Source organism: Camelus dromedarius, chromosome 1 (assembly GCF_036321535.1).
Source record: "Camelus dromedarius isolate mCamDro1 chromosome 1, mCamDro1.pat, whole genome shotgun sequence".
Classification (NCBI taxonomy): Eukaryota; Metazoa; Chordata; class Mammalia; order Artiodactyla; family Camelidae; genus Camelus; species Camelus dromedarius.
In genome coordinates this window covers 112,578,246-112,593,001 of record NC_087436.1, presented here as the reverse complement: position 1 = coordinate 112,593,001, position 14,756 = coordinate 112,578,246, and the positions used below count along the sequence as shown (strand labels likewise).

At 44.4% G+C, this 14,756-nt stretch overlaps 1 protein-coding gene across 4 annotated transcripts in view; it reads right to left on the bottom strand.

The window, feature by feature from the left end:
- PROM1 (prominin 1) overlaps positions 1–14,756 on the bottom strand; it is a 101,204-nt gene that overhangs the window by 60,504 nt on the left and 25,944 nt on the right. For all 4 annotated transcript variants that reach the window (XM_031437020.2, XM_031436992.2, XM_064487895.1 and 1 more), the window contains exon 3: positions 2,386–2,441. In XM_031437020.2, coding sequence (XP_031292880.2) covers positions 2,386–2,441 — 56 coding nt within the window. The remainder of the gene's footprint in view (positions 1–2,385; positions 2,442–14,756) is intronic.

Below are 14,756 nucleotides of genomic sequence, written 5' to 3'. Positions count from 1 at the left end.
AGCGCCCGGCAGAGGATCGCTGACTCTCAGCCCAGGCTCCTCGGCCCCCCAAGGCTCACCAGGAGGTGAGACTGAGCTCAGAACAAGGACAGCTTAGGGGACCCCCGACGGCCACTCACCTGGACAGATCTCACCTGTCCCACTGCACGTATTAGAGCCAGTGGGCACCGGCCAGTATAGGAGATGCTGTTGGTGTCCACCCATGTTCCCCAGCCTTAACCATGCCAGTGTGCCTCCTCAGACTTCCTACTGCTGCCATCTGTGCTCGAAGGCATCTTCAGGAGCCGTGGGAGGTCAGGGGTCAGAGGGATTAGCACTGTCCCCCACCCCCAGCAGCCCTTAACCAGTGCCTCTTGGGTCTTGGAGTATAGATACCTCAGCTCTCTGACCCTCCCTTGGGCTAATCCGGAGGCTGGTGTCCTACAGGGTGTCTTGCATCTCCTCCACAGGATGAGCTCTGTCGTCCCCTGGGGCAGGTGGTGGAATGGCACATCCTCTATAGTGACCCTTCCTCCCCTGGGTCACCTCCCACCTCCCAACCAGTGCTCCCAGCACCTCCCGCATAAATGACTTGCCCTGGAATCCCTGACTCTGGGTCCGCTTTGGGGGACACAGACTCAATGTACCCAGCATTTATCTGACTAACACCAATCAGAAAGCTCCCCTCCCAAGGGGACCTGGCTTCTTCGGTGCCTCTGCTTAACCAAGTCCCTCTTCCTTAGCTATCAGGAAAATGTGACCCGATTCCACATCTAAGGTAGGATTCAGTTCATTCAAGTGGGCCCAGTTCTGTCTCCTTTCCTCACTTCACCTCCACCCCAAAAGTTTTTATCCACTATCCTAAGATGGAAAGGAAATCAGGAACTAGCGGGGGGTCCCCGATTTTACAGGAACTCCAGGTCTAATACCAAGCCAACCACAAAGGACTGGTCCAACTAAGAATCCTGCCATGGACAGTGGCAGCCAACTCGAGCTCATGCTGGACAGGCTGTTCAGAGTCGCCTCAGGGTCTAAGGACCTGGTCCTCCAAGGCTTGGACACAGAAAAAGCACAGCCTCCTGCCCCACCCATTTTTTGGCAGAACTAACTGGCATTCAGGCTGGACTGCTAATGGCATGCTAATTTTTAATATAAATATAAAAGCTACAATCATTTTATTCTGCCCAGAGAGAAGGACAAACATGTTTGGAAGATATAAATGAAGCCAGTGGCATTCAAGAATGAAGCTGCTTTCCACGGTACTAAGAACAGTTGTTGGCACCAGGGAGCGACTGGCTCATCCTCTTTGATGTGTGTAAATGGCTTAGGGACGAGGCTTTCCTCTTTGGCTTCTACATTTACTTTCTCTTGAATATCATTATATTGCAAACTGAGGATACACAGCCGTTGTTACCACCTCTGGAAAAGACTTCACCAGCCTTCCTGGTGGACGCACTGCCTTCACATCCACTGGGGACACTGTCATTCACATTTGTTGTGCTGGCCATTAAAGGATGTCCACTGGTACTTTTACTGTTGTCTTGATGACACCTTCATACCAGGAGAGGAGGAACAAGGTGTCTGACCCTGTAGGACTAAGAGCTTGACAAACAGATTCAACTTTTTTTTTTATTATCCTAACCTTCAATGCAACAAACATTCATCTGTTTGTTTCCCTGGCAATCTACACTCATCATCAGCCAGAATCGAAAGAACACATTCTTCTGTTAAGTTAATCCTAGAAGCAAACGGAGTGAATTAGCAGCACCTTGGTATTAAGTAGAGACATGCAAGGTACCTGGATACTTTCTGCAAATACTGCACACTTATCTGAGCGAGGCCTTCAAGGCCCTCCCCTGAACTGGCCCCAGCTCATCCATCGGTTTGGCCCATGGGCTTCCTCCTCACACCTCGTCCTCTGCTCCCGTGGTCCCCACTGCCTGGAAAGCCACCTCCCCACTCGCTCCAGCCCTGCTTATCTTTTTTACAAGTCGCAAAGTCACCTCCTTGCAGAAGAGCTTCTGGTCGGAATTAATTATTTTCCCCCTACAAATACACATGCATATGTTACAAGTACACATCCCTGTTTCTAGGGATGGTCGAACAATTCATGCAGTCACGGAGTATTCTCTCCTTAGCTAAAAAAGTAGCATTAAGACTTCCTTTAAGGAAATTTTAGTTTCTCAACAACATACAGCTTGAAAGATGAATGTTTCTGCAAGTGTTAACTTTCGAAATTTTTGCTGCAGTTCAAATAGTATTTATAAGGCATTTCCACAGTCCATAAAACTCAGCCAGAAAGGTTACTAAATTCTTAAATAACAGGTTGTTTAAAGATTTACTTTCAAGTGAGTCAAAATTTTGCTCATCCTTATTTTTTATAACAAATACATCAATAAAAATTACCTTATCATAGTCCTTTGAGAAGTCAAATTTCTTCTGTAGAATTTTTCTTATAATATCTGGGAAGAAAAGCCACAAAACAAAATCACTTTTTCAATAAAAATGTAAAATGCATATTTAGAAAATAAAGGCCTATGTATGTTCACAAACGATTGCACCTTCATATAATATTCTTATAACTTTATTCCTATTTCTTAATGTAGGTGAATAATTGAGCTAATGAGGTTCTAGCTAGAAGCAAATGAATGGAGGACAAATATTTTTGACCTACTATTTTGCCAATGGCAGAACTGGAGGGTTGCTATTTTTAAGTTTTCAGTTTCTCACAACACACCTCAATATGAACCAGCAAACCACATAACTCCTCATTAATACTCGCTGATAAAATGTTACATTGAAATCACTAATTCTTAATAATTTAGAACCACAAGCTTAATTTATTCTTTAATAATTCCACATTTACATGATATTTTAGAAAGGAAAGGAATCTTACAATAACTTAACCCAAGAGTTCTTAACATGAGCTGTCTCTCCCTTCCCATCTCCAAGCAGTGCACTGAAAACCCTGCGATGCTAAGCAAAATTGGACTTTTCTATGCATGTTTATTTGGGGAGTTTTAAAATTCTCAGTAGGTCAGGAGCTACCTCGTATCCTGATTCACCTATCTAGTAATGCCATGGCACAGTGATGCCCAGATAGGGAGGGTGATTTGTCTAAAAGCAGTGATTTGTGGATTTGAGGCCAGACCCAGGCACAGGTCTTTGTTCCCCTGCTGCGGGCCCCTCGCACACTGCACACTGTCTCCTGCCCCAGGAATGAGGTTCTGGGATGCTATGACTGTATCCTGTATGATCACTTCCAAAGTGTTCTACTGTGGGAGGGGGGAGGAAAGCCCACGGTGAACCCTTTTATAAAGCAGAGACGTTCAGATTTACTGGCCAGTAAACAAAACAAGCTTTCTTATGGGCCTTCTGGAACACAGCTTCCCACCTGCACAGAGCAAATACATGGAACACATCTGTAAAGGACGTGCTGCAGGAATAGGGATTTTCAAGCTGGTAGGTACCCTGGGAACCCTAGAGTTTCTTGAAGGCTCCTCAGGGGCAACCCAAGGGCAGGAAGGAGCCTGAGGCTGCCTAGCCCCACGAGTGTCCTCCAATGGTGAACCAGTCTCTTTGCTTTCGTCAGTTGCACACACGTAACAGGTGTTGTTCTATAGAGCTCTCTGGAGGTGAGCCAATACAGGAGAACATGGATTATGCACCATCGGCAACCTCTGTGAAACAGTGACATTCCTCCATATCAAACAGATGCTCCCATCAGTTTGCTTGAGGACCCCCGGCCCCTCCCGAGTCCTTCTGGGATTCTCGTGGTCCTGAGTGTCCCAGGCACGGTCTTAGCTACACCTAGTGACAACACTCATTGGTGGCTGCTCCCTGTCCATTGGCTGCCAGCTGCCCCTGACATCCTGCCAAGGCTGATCCTGGCCATGCTGGCCAAAAACCCACCCCAAGACTGTGGAGCAGAGGTGGTCTCCCTTCCTGCAGTCCAGAACAACACTGTTTTACAGAAATATACTGCAAGTTGTATAAGTAGTTTCAAATTTCCTAGTAGCCACATTTAAAAAGGTGATTAGTTAATTTAAAATTAATTTTAACATGTTTTACTTAACTCCAAATATATGCAAAATAGTATTATTTCAACATGCAATCAATATAAATATTACCAAGCTATTTTACAGTCTTACTTTGCTACTAAGTGTTCAGGAGCCCGTGTAGATGCCCTTCAGCGCATCTCAGATCAGACCAGCTACAGTTCAAGTGCTCCAGCTCACCCTGGAGCAATGCCATTTCCCCAAAGCCCCAGGGCCTCTGTTTCCTTATCCCTCTCTCCTTCCCAGCATGCCCAGGCACAGGAACACACAATGAGCAGCCCTCAATGCTCAGCGCCACACATCGTTTTTTTCCTTGGCTTCCCTGTGTATCTCTGACTAAGCGGCTTTTAATCAGGGTGAGTGAACATCAGGGATGCCTGTAGAACACAAAACCCAAGCATCTTTCCTTGAAAAGTCCTGGCATTAACTTGCTGCTGCTCACACGTCATCTGGGAACCCACAGGACCTCACTCCCGGAGATTCTATCGCAGTTTTAATAGGTTCATCGCAGGGGAGAACTTGGAATCAATTACAGTCCATCTCAGAAAGCCTGTGGAAGGACTGGTGTCCAACTTTGCCCCCCACTCTCGGTGGTTCACAAGTGTCACATTCATTCTGCTGCAGCCCAGTCCTTTGCATCTGTCTTGGCAGTTGATGTATCAGATTTGTGACAAACTGAAGGGCTCTTGGAAAGATTTTGCTCATAGGATCTATTTGACAAGACTTATCGGTTAGGTCTCTGATTTAAAAAATATACCCCACCTTTCATCTTCTAAATTCTGTTCCTGCCATTTTTTTGGGAACAAAATCGCCCCAAAGTGCTAAACTATATTAAAAATTTTTTTTGATAAAGAGATTTTTATATTTGATATAAATAGGCAAATCATTCTCCTATATGTAAAACAATATTACTGTAATGTAGTTCTTGATAAAATATTATGAAATGTTAATTTTGTTCATAGCTGCTAAATTTATCTACCAAAAGTATTCTAATTTTAAGCTGTATTGTTTTAAAACGCTTTTTTTTAAAGCTTTTCAGTCAAGTTTTATATTCAGGTTATTTTCATTTCTACCTGAGGGTTTCTAGTCTCTTTGACCAGATGCAATAATGTAGGATTATTAACATTAAGCCTAAAATTAAGTTATAGACTTAGAAGCATTGTGGTGTAAGCATTAAAACTGGAGAATAAAATGCACAGAATAGGTTTTTCTTTATGAACAAACCTTATAGGATGAATCACTTTTTTTTCCTAAATGTCAGGTTAAATTTGCTATTGTACTCAGAATTCTTACTAATAAAAATTACACACATACACACACACAGCCCTGGAGCAGAGTCAGCCCTCTCGGGGAATTAAAGTGTTTACTTGGAAATGTGATTAACTAAGAGCATAAATAGTGTTACGTGCCCCCCTTGGAGACACCCACAGCGTCCCTCATTGACCCCCAGTGGCACCATCTTAAACTCACATGGTGTGGGGGTCTCTGTACAGAGAGCGACTTAATCTGCCAATTTGTGCATGAAATCAACACTGGTCGAAGTGAAAGAGATTATTCACGTTTTTGCTAAAGCTATGAGTTTTATAAGTAAATAAAAATGATACTCAAATTCAATTTAAAGTCCTACAAACACTAGGGTTGTAAATGTATAACTTTAGTAAATTAAATATGACTCAAAACACAACTCTAAGTGTTTCTTTCCAGGCACAAAAGACTTTCCACAGCCTCCTAAGAATCAATTTGACAACTGTCCCCATCAGGACAAATTCCTGTGGGGATGGGATCCAGGCAGGCAGACCACGTGGAATGCCTGACAAGTCCAGGTAAAACACCAACCTGGACAGTCTGAAAAATGGTAATGTCTTGGCTGTGCTAGCATGATGTGGGGTGCGGAAGAGCGAGAGGCATTTCGCCCTGAGAGAAGTGTTCAGGGCATGGTTGGTTTGTAAGACACTAACATGTGAAGGTTGGCATCCTTCACCATCACCCTTGTACCCCACCACCTTCACTGCTCTGCCCTCTCCTGTCCTTCAGCTTGTGGCCCGATTGAGCACCCAGCAGAACCATGTGTCACCTTGCTCTCCTCGGTCAGCCCTCCTGAAGTTAGGTGGGGGCCCTGAGCCTTGAGTTCTGGCCACTGGAATGTGGGCAGACATATATCCCACCACTTCCACACCTGGCGTCTAAAACCTCCTCTAAAACCTCATGTACCCTCTTTATCCATCTACGCATCACCCACTGGAGGAGCCAGTAGAGAAACACAAAGCCCAACAGGATGGCGGAACCATTAAGTAGAATGCCCTGGCCCTCCCCCACTCCATCACTTCTCCACTGGATGGAGCTGTGAGAGAGAAGCATTTTTCACTGAAATTTGGGCTTGTTTGTTATAGCAGACGGTGTCACTTGCCCTAACTAAAAAAGCCTTAGCCAATTAAGACCCCCAACATTTTCCCACTGCAAGCATCCTCTAACAACAGCCTCATCTGCCAGATTTGGCCAAATAAAAACTAACCCATTTTTCTCAGGAGCAGGTGTAACATACACATAATATAGGAGACTGAGAATTAGCACTAAGGTAAACCAGGATTCAAAAGACATCTTCATTCAAAAATCGGAATTTCTGTATTCACAAAAGAATGCATGAAATGGTATTTGAACCCAGAAAAATCACTACAAAATGCTATGCAGTATACCTCAAATAAGCCCTCTTCCTATGTGGTGTGTATATATATATATATATATATATATACACCACAAATATATATATATATATTTATATTTATATACATATGCAATCTATATAAAGGAATTTTACTCAGCCATAAAAAAGAATGAATTTCTGCCATTTGCGAGAATGTGGATGGACCTAGAACGTATTATGTTTAGTGGAATAAATCAGACAGAGAAAGACAAATACTCTAAGTTGCCACTTTTATGTGGAATCTAAAAAATAAAAGAAATGTATGTAACAAAATAGAAAGAGACTCACAGATATAGAAAACAAACTACTGATTACCAGCAGGGAAAGGGAAGTGGGGAGGGGCAAGATAGAGGTAGGGGATTAAGAGGTACAAACTATTATGTATAAAATCAAAAAGCAACAGTGATATACTGTACAGCCCAGGGAAATACAGCCTTTATTTTAATAACTTTAAATGGAGTGTAAGCTATAAAAGTATTAAATCACAGTGTTGTACACATGAAACTAATATAATATCGTAAATCAACTATAGACAATTAAAAAAAGATACAAAATACTAAAAAGAAAAAACTCTTCCTGCCTGCTTCTTATCCGCGGGTCTGCACAACCTGAGCTGTCATCCACAGATCCACAAGCCTTTCAAAAGCTTCACTACTGCCTGAATTCTCCTAGTCTACAAAGCGTGTGTTCCCAATCAGTTCAAGCCACAGATTCAAGCACGTCTCTACTGCTAACATATGTACGTAACATGCTCTCAGGTAACAGTTTTATCCTGGGAAACAGGCATCAGACAAAAGGTTAAGACTAAATGGGTGTAAGATGGTGGTACCCTCTCCAAGAGTTAGGTGCACAGGATGGCTGGTAAAGCTGGTCGTGAGCACCAGCTTCTAGGTCTAGACTGTTCTTTCTGGAGGAGGATGCAGATTTCAACCAAGATGCAAAGGTAGTTGGTGAAAATGTTAGCATTTACATGATTTGAATGTGGCCCCCAGCCCTCTCCCTAGAGCCCCATGGGGAAAGGGTCTTGGATTCCAGACATAGGTACCCCACTGCTGTTAGTTGAATCTTGTCTTCTCTCATCCATCTAGGTTTTCTAAGGTTTGTTTATATGCTTTAGAACGTCCTGATTCCAATTTCTAAAATGAGACTGGTTTCTTCTCTTGGCAGGAAAATCTCATTAATTCAAAGAAATTAGGAAACCTCTGGTTATTTGAATAATTTGACTCAGTTTATTTTTTATCAGGAAAAACGTTTAAGGAGCCAACTCACTGCATAGAAAATGTCTGAATCTACCTTACATCGGCGTAGCAGACGTGATCAGCTCTGACAGCTGATAGGCTGGTGGAAAAATAAAAAGGGACTCATGCCTTAGACATTTTATTTTAACTTAAAGCAAATAAATACACATGCATTTGACCAGCATTTGACGAAAAGCTGAGGTCCTTTTTTGGGTGTGAGTCCTCTGGTTAGAACGGATGTGAGTTAAGATAGAACCCAAGGTAAAAGGAAGCTCCTTGCTTATTTAGAGGTAGACCTGTGCCCACCACCGCATCTCTAAACCACACGCTTAGGGTAGATGATAATGACTCAGATGGGCTCACAGGATGGCACCACCTACACAGAGATAGGTACTTCAGAGAAAGAACTTGGTGACCACAAACTCTGCCTCACGAAAAATGAGAAGATCTTGCTTATTTGATTCTTCAGTGACTGGAATGGGAAGGGGCTAAACTAAACTCTTATCCAACTACACACTGCTCCCCACCCTCATCCCCAAACGCTGGGAGTAACTGCCTATGTTAAGACATCAGGTTCTCCGAAGAAACAGAACTGTGTAAGAGATGAGATAGAAATAGAGGAAGAGACAGAGGCAGCAGGAGAAAGAGAGAGAGAGGGAAACAGGGAGAGAGAGAGAGACTGATTTAAAAGATCCATGGGTACTAAGTCTGAGGTCTCAGGCAGGCTGGAAACTCAGGCAGGAAGTGATGCTACGGTCCTGAGGCTGAATTTCTTCTGTGGAAATCGAGTTTTGCTCTGAAGACCTTTCAGCTGATTAGATGAGGGCCACCCACATTATCGAGGGTAACCGCCCTCACTGACAGTCAACTTACTGTAGGTGTGAACCACATCTACAAAATACGTTCACAGCAACACCTAGATTAGCATCTCATTAAATCCCTAGGTACCACTGTAGACACAGAAGACAAACCACGACTTGGCACAAGCCAGCTGTGTTCCCCATAGGATAATTACGCCCCGGAGGGGTGCTGCAGCAGAGGCTGTCTGAGCCGCCCTGTTACCCAGCAGGAAGACTCACCATCGTCAGTGCAACTCCCGACCAGCGGAGCCTCCAGCCAAGCCCCTGGGGCCGAGCGAGCGCAAAGGCAGGGGACCGCTAATCTTGAAATGATGGCCCTTAACCACCTCCAAAATTGACTTACGTTTGGTGTGCGCTGAACGAAAAGGCAGACAGATAAATGCTTTTTGAAAAGATTTCCATCAAAAATGACAGAACTAAATGAGTTTATCACTTGCAAGGTCAGTGTTGCTTCTCTGAAGAATGTACTTAGCGAGCCCATCTCCCAGCAGCCTGGTTTGGTCAAGTGTGTCCACTGTCCTTTGAGGCTTGGATGAACATGACTGACCCACTTCTCGGCTCATAGTTTCCTGTGGCTGGTGTGGGTGAGGATTTGGGGACCCAGACGATGCAACTGCCTCAGGTCTTGGACCGAGACGGGTCTGCCATCTGTGTTGCCACCGTATCTCCTTCTGGAGTGGCAGCGCTGAGTCTGTCTGACTTCAGGACCTGGGTGATAATGCATTTTAGCAACCACTTCAGGCGGCAGGTCCTGAACCTTTCCGTTTCACGGAGCGCTACCTTCTGCCGCTCAACTCCTCCATCAACGTGACTAAACTCTTCAGTTTGGTTTTTAATAAAAGGATTGATGCTTCAGACATTTGGAAGCCAAGCTGGGTTTATTAGAACTTATCAAACATATTCCCCCTGCCTCCAACTATATCATCCAGTATTCTGGAGGGTGAGCCCCCTTTCCTGGATTTAAAGCACAGTTCAAACACCCTTGGTGCGGTTTTCCCTTCATTTCAGCTGTCAGCACAGGACTGCACCGTTGTCCTTGAATTGACTGGGGCGGCTACCCGGCAGGACTGGCACACATCAGCTTGTACTAGAATTAATGACTTGCTCTTCAAGGAAAGAGCTCGGAAAAACGGCGCACAGGAAGTGATTCTTGGGAAAACATCTGGTACCAGGCTGGCCCCTGTAGCTTTCCCCAACCAGATGTTTACACCAGTCTGTGCCTGGGGATCCTATTTCATCGTCAGGCAACGAGCAGCCAAGCCTGCGACGGGCAGGCCCGCCCTTCAATCACTGCAAATTCCTCTAGAGGAAGCAGGCTCTCGGGTTGCACAGGAGAAGGGAGACCTCTGGGGTCTCCTGGAGCTCGGACAAAGATGCAAGTTGGATAAGGGCTCAGGGCCCAGGGGCTCCCTAATGATGGGCGGGGGCTGGGAGGGGGCCGCTGGGACCGAGACAGGTCTGCCATCTGTGTCGCCACCACTGGTAAATCGGGGGGGGGGGGGGGGTAGGGTGGAGGGGCTTGTGGAGTCCCAGGGTGTCTGGCTCATCTCCTCCCCTAAGACATTCCTGGAAAGCGTAGCTCCACTATCATCTTTTGATTGTTTGAGGAACGTTGACTTGAGGATGTTTAAAAGGAATAGTTTGATTTACATCCTTTGGTTGGCACCAAGGTCCAGGTGATCGCACACACACTCCTGTGAGAATGTGAATCCACTACACCCCATTTTTTTCTGCCACATGACAGAGGAAGGCTTAGCTGTTGAGCACGGCCTCCCCACAACCGGGGACAGAAGGTGGGACCAGGAGGTGAGTGGAGGGGGACTTTTTTTTTCCTCTGTATACTTGGAATACACTTGAATTTTTAAGAGAATATTAAAAAGCTTTTAAACAAAGTACTTTTATTGACATACCCTTCTACTTTTTCCAAACCCTCCCCCTCCAAAAAAATCATTAAAAAATTGAGTTTGTAACACTATCAAGTTAAAAATTTAGTTCCCATACATGTGAATCAGATTTTACAGTAGGTGTGACCTGGAGCTATTTTTATAGTATTTCAGCATCTAGTATTTGTTATTTAAACAAAAAAAAAAAAAAAAGGGAAAAGAAGTAAGGCTGAAATCTGCAAAATCTGCAAAAATTTAGATGCTGCCCAATAATGACTGGGAAAGGAATAACCAAATATTCAAGATCTGGATAAGCCCAGTTTTGTCCCAACAAGTGTGTGGTCCAGACAAAGTACACTCTTCCAGTGTTTTGTGAATAATCACCAGAAGCAGCTTTTTTGGGGGTTTGCCTCCATCCCTTCTTGCACTAGCTGAGCTGAACAGTCTCCCAGAGTCTCTCGTGTGTGTACCCAAACCACTGTCTGCTCATTGTACTTGTGGATGCAACTTCATAACTGAATTAAATATTATGTAAGCAGATAAAACATGACTTCCAAAAGCAAAAGTGATTGATACAAATTCTCAGTGGTATGCTTTTTAAAACTCAGTAAAGAGGAGTAATTTTAAAAAGAACAAGAGCTGTTGAATTCAGTGTAGGGGAGGCAACTCTAAAAGCCCAGATAGAAAAACCAATAAAAATCTAGGGGAAAAAAAATCAGTGCTCAGTTTACACCACACATTCTTGTTACATGAATGAAACCCAAACTGGACATCATCAAAGTTATGCTGGGGAAATTCCTATCCAGAGATCCACAGTCGATGGACCTTCAGAATGTTTGGTGGGGAATGAGGATGTAGGAATTTGCAAACAGGTCTTTCTCACCAGCATGGAGAACTAGCCAGATGTGTGTGTGTGTGCGTGTGTTTCACTTTTCTTGGGCACACCAGAGAATTGAGGCTTCAAAGCAATCGATTCCAAAGAGCACCACACTGCTGAAGGAGAGACAAGGGACCCACAAGCTGTTTCCCCTTTGCTGGTCAGGCAAAAAGGAACCACCGAAAATGTTCCCAACCTATTAAAGGGCACGTGTGGGCTAGCGTGTCCCGAAGGAATACCTGGAGGACCCAGAAATGTGGAGGAGTTTGCATTTGCTTGCAAGCTTCCACTGGGGCGGGGGAGGTGCCTGGAGAAAGTCCCCGTGGTGGCAGGTATGCAGGTGAGGGGTTGCCACTGGGGACACACACAAAGACCACAGACTTCCCTGGACATTTGTCTCAAAGAAAAAGCGTTAAAGCCACTCGAGGAGGGGCAGCGAACCCTCTGCGCCCTGTGGCCAAGGCAAAACTCCACTGCTTCTAGGGTGGGGGATATCAGCAAAACCCATCCGCCCATGGGGAACAGGTTGAAACCCTCCTGCCTGGTGGGACACAGGTAAAGGCCCACTGCTGCTGGGGGACAGGATGGGAGCAAAACCCCTTTGCTCCTAGAGAGGAAAGCACTCTTGGGGCAGAAAGCTCACTCCTTTCCAGCACCGAAGGCAAATTCCCGGTAAGAGTTTGGCCGCCATGGGGAGGGGGAGAGGAACACTGATAAAACCCCCAACTACTCCCCGAGCTCAGCCGCACAGGGACAGCCTAAGCCTAAGGCTGGACCAGGGTAGCTGGAGACCATCCCTCACTGCCTCCCCCATGAGCCTGGCACTGAGGGGAGGAGCAGGAGCACGAGAGGGGCCCTCGGTGGCACAGGTGAGTGGGGACCGCTAGGAGCTGAGGGTGGAGCGGGCACACTGAGGAAAACCCTCCATACGCCAGGCCCCACGCTGCACACATGGCAACCACACTCCACGGCTGGGGGAGTTGCAAGCCCGTGTACATACACTGAAGATGGTCCAACAGCAAACTGACTCAACCAGGAGGGCTCAGCCTCCCAACACTAATAGCCTGAAAGCAGAGAAGGCATGTCCATATCTAGGAATAAACACTGTTCAGCCCAGTTTCTACAATTCTCCTCAGGATGCCCAGCATTCAGGAAAAAATTACAAGACACATGAAAAGGAAAGAAAAAAAATGACCCACTGTCAAGAAAGAATCAAACCCAGAGAGAATCCAGATGTTAGAAAACTTTCAGAGACGAATTAAAAAAAAAAAAAAAAAAAGACTGTTGAGGGGATTTACATTTATACTTCAAGGTAAAATAAAATGCTTAAGAAAAGTATGTACAAAACTTGTGGTTACCAGGGTGGGGAAGGAGGGATAAATTGAGAGTTTGGGATTGGCAGATACAAACTACTGTGTACAGAACAGATAAACAACATGGTCCTTCTGTATAGCTCAGGGAACTATATTCAATGGTTTGTAGTAACCTGTAATGAAAATGAATACATTATGTATAATTGAATCACTATACTGTATTCCAGAAATGAATACAACATTGCAAATCAACTATACTTCAATTTCAAAAAATGTAAAAAACAAAAAGGATGTATAATTTTTAGGATTCCCCAAATTGACCAACTTTAACAAATCGACTACCAATAGTAATCATGTTGAATAAGAGGGTTCTACTCTCCTTAAATTAATCCTCATTTTTTTTAACCATAAATCAATCCAGTGGCAATTCTCTAAGAATCGTAATAACCTATCCTGTTCTGTCCAAATCTCCAATCTGTGGCTTTTACTACCCTACTCCAACTTTCTAACTTTCTCAGTCTTTTAGAGGAAAGGGAGGGGAAGATAAGGGACTATTAACCAGAGCCAAGCGCTCTAGGCAGTGTGGCAAAGCAGAGAGAGCACATGATTTAGAACCAGTCAGAAATGGCTTCAAGTTCTGCCTCCAGTACTCAGAAGCAATGTGACCAGTCTGAATATGGGCCAAGTTACAGAAACCCTCTGGGCCTCGAGATCTTCATCTGTAAAATGGAGAGAAAGCAATTGCCACTCATGAGCTTATCAGAATGACACTAGATGGCTACCACACAGAATCCTGCCGGCAGTCCCCGTATCGCTCCCATTCCCAGATGAGGACACTGGGGCCCAGGAAGGTTGAATACATTGCACATAATCCCTCAGGTGATAAACGGTGAGTCAGGAATTGAGACTCAGGAGTGTTTTCATGCTGAAGCCCATGCTCTTTCCAGTACACAGCCCTGTGTGGATCCAGATCCCATGTCCAGCCTTGCATCCTGTGGGATATGAAGTGACTTGGGCCCTTGCCTTGAATTCCCTAGGCTCCCACTTCTTCATATGTAAAATGAGTTAATACTGCCTACCTTGCAAGATTATTCTAAGTATTGTAAGTAGAAAAGCACTTAGAAGAGTATCTGACACAAAATAAATGTCCCCAAATAGTGGTGGTGATGGTGGTAGCTATAATGGTGGTTTATGAAAAGATAGATCTTTGGGCTTTTTAATCCAAGATAGATATTGACAAAACATCTATTAATAGCAGGAAAAGGGACAAGACTGGGAGATGAGAGACTTTGCTCCATGATGTTTTGTTAAGTTCCTCACCCTCTCAGGCTGAAGCTTTTTCATTGGTATAATGACATGGTCAGACTACACTCCTCAAAATATTTACTAGGCAGATGAAGAGATACAGTGTGTTCATGGATTGGAAGAATTAAAATGACCGTACCACCCAGGGCAATCTATACATTCAGTGCAATCCCTATCAAAATACCAAGTGCATTCTTCATGGAACTAGAACAAATAATTCTCAAATATGTATGGAAACACAAAAGACCCTCATGAGCCAAAGCAATATTGAGAAAGAAGAACAGAGCTGGAGGTCTCATAGTCCCTGACTTCAGACTATATTACAAAGTTACAGTAATCAAAATAGTATGGTATTGGCCCAAAAATAGACACAAAGATCAATGGAATGGGATAGAAAGCACAGAAATAAACCCACGCACTTGTGGTCAATCAGTCTTTGACAAAGGAGGCAAGAATATGCAATGAAGAAAAGACAGTCCCTTCAGTAAGTGGTGCTGGGAAAACTGGACAGCTGCATGTAAAAGAATGAAATTAGAACATTT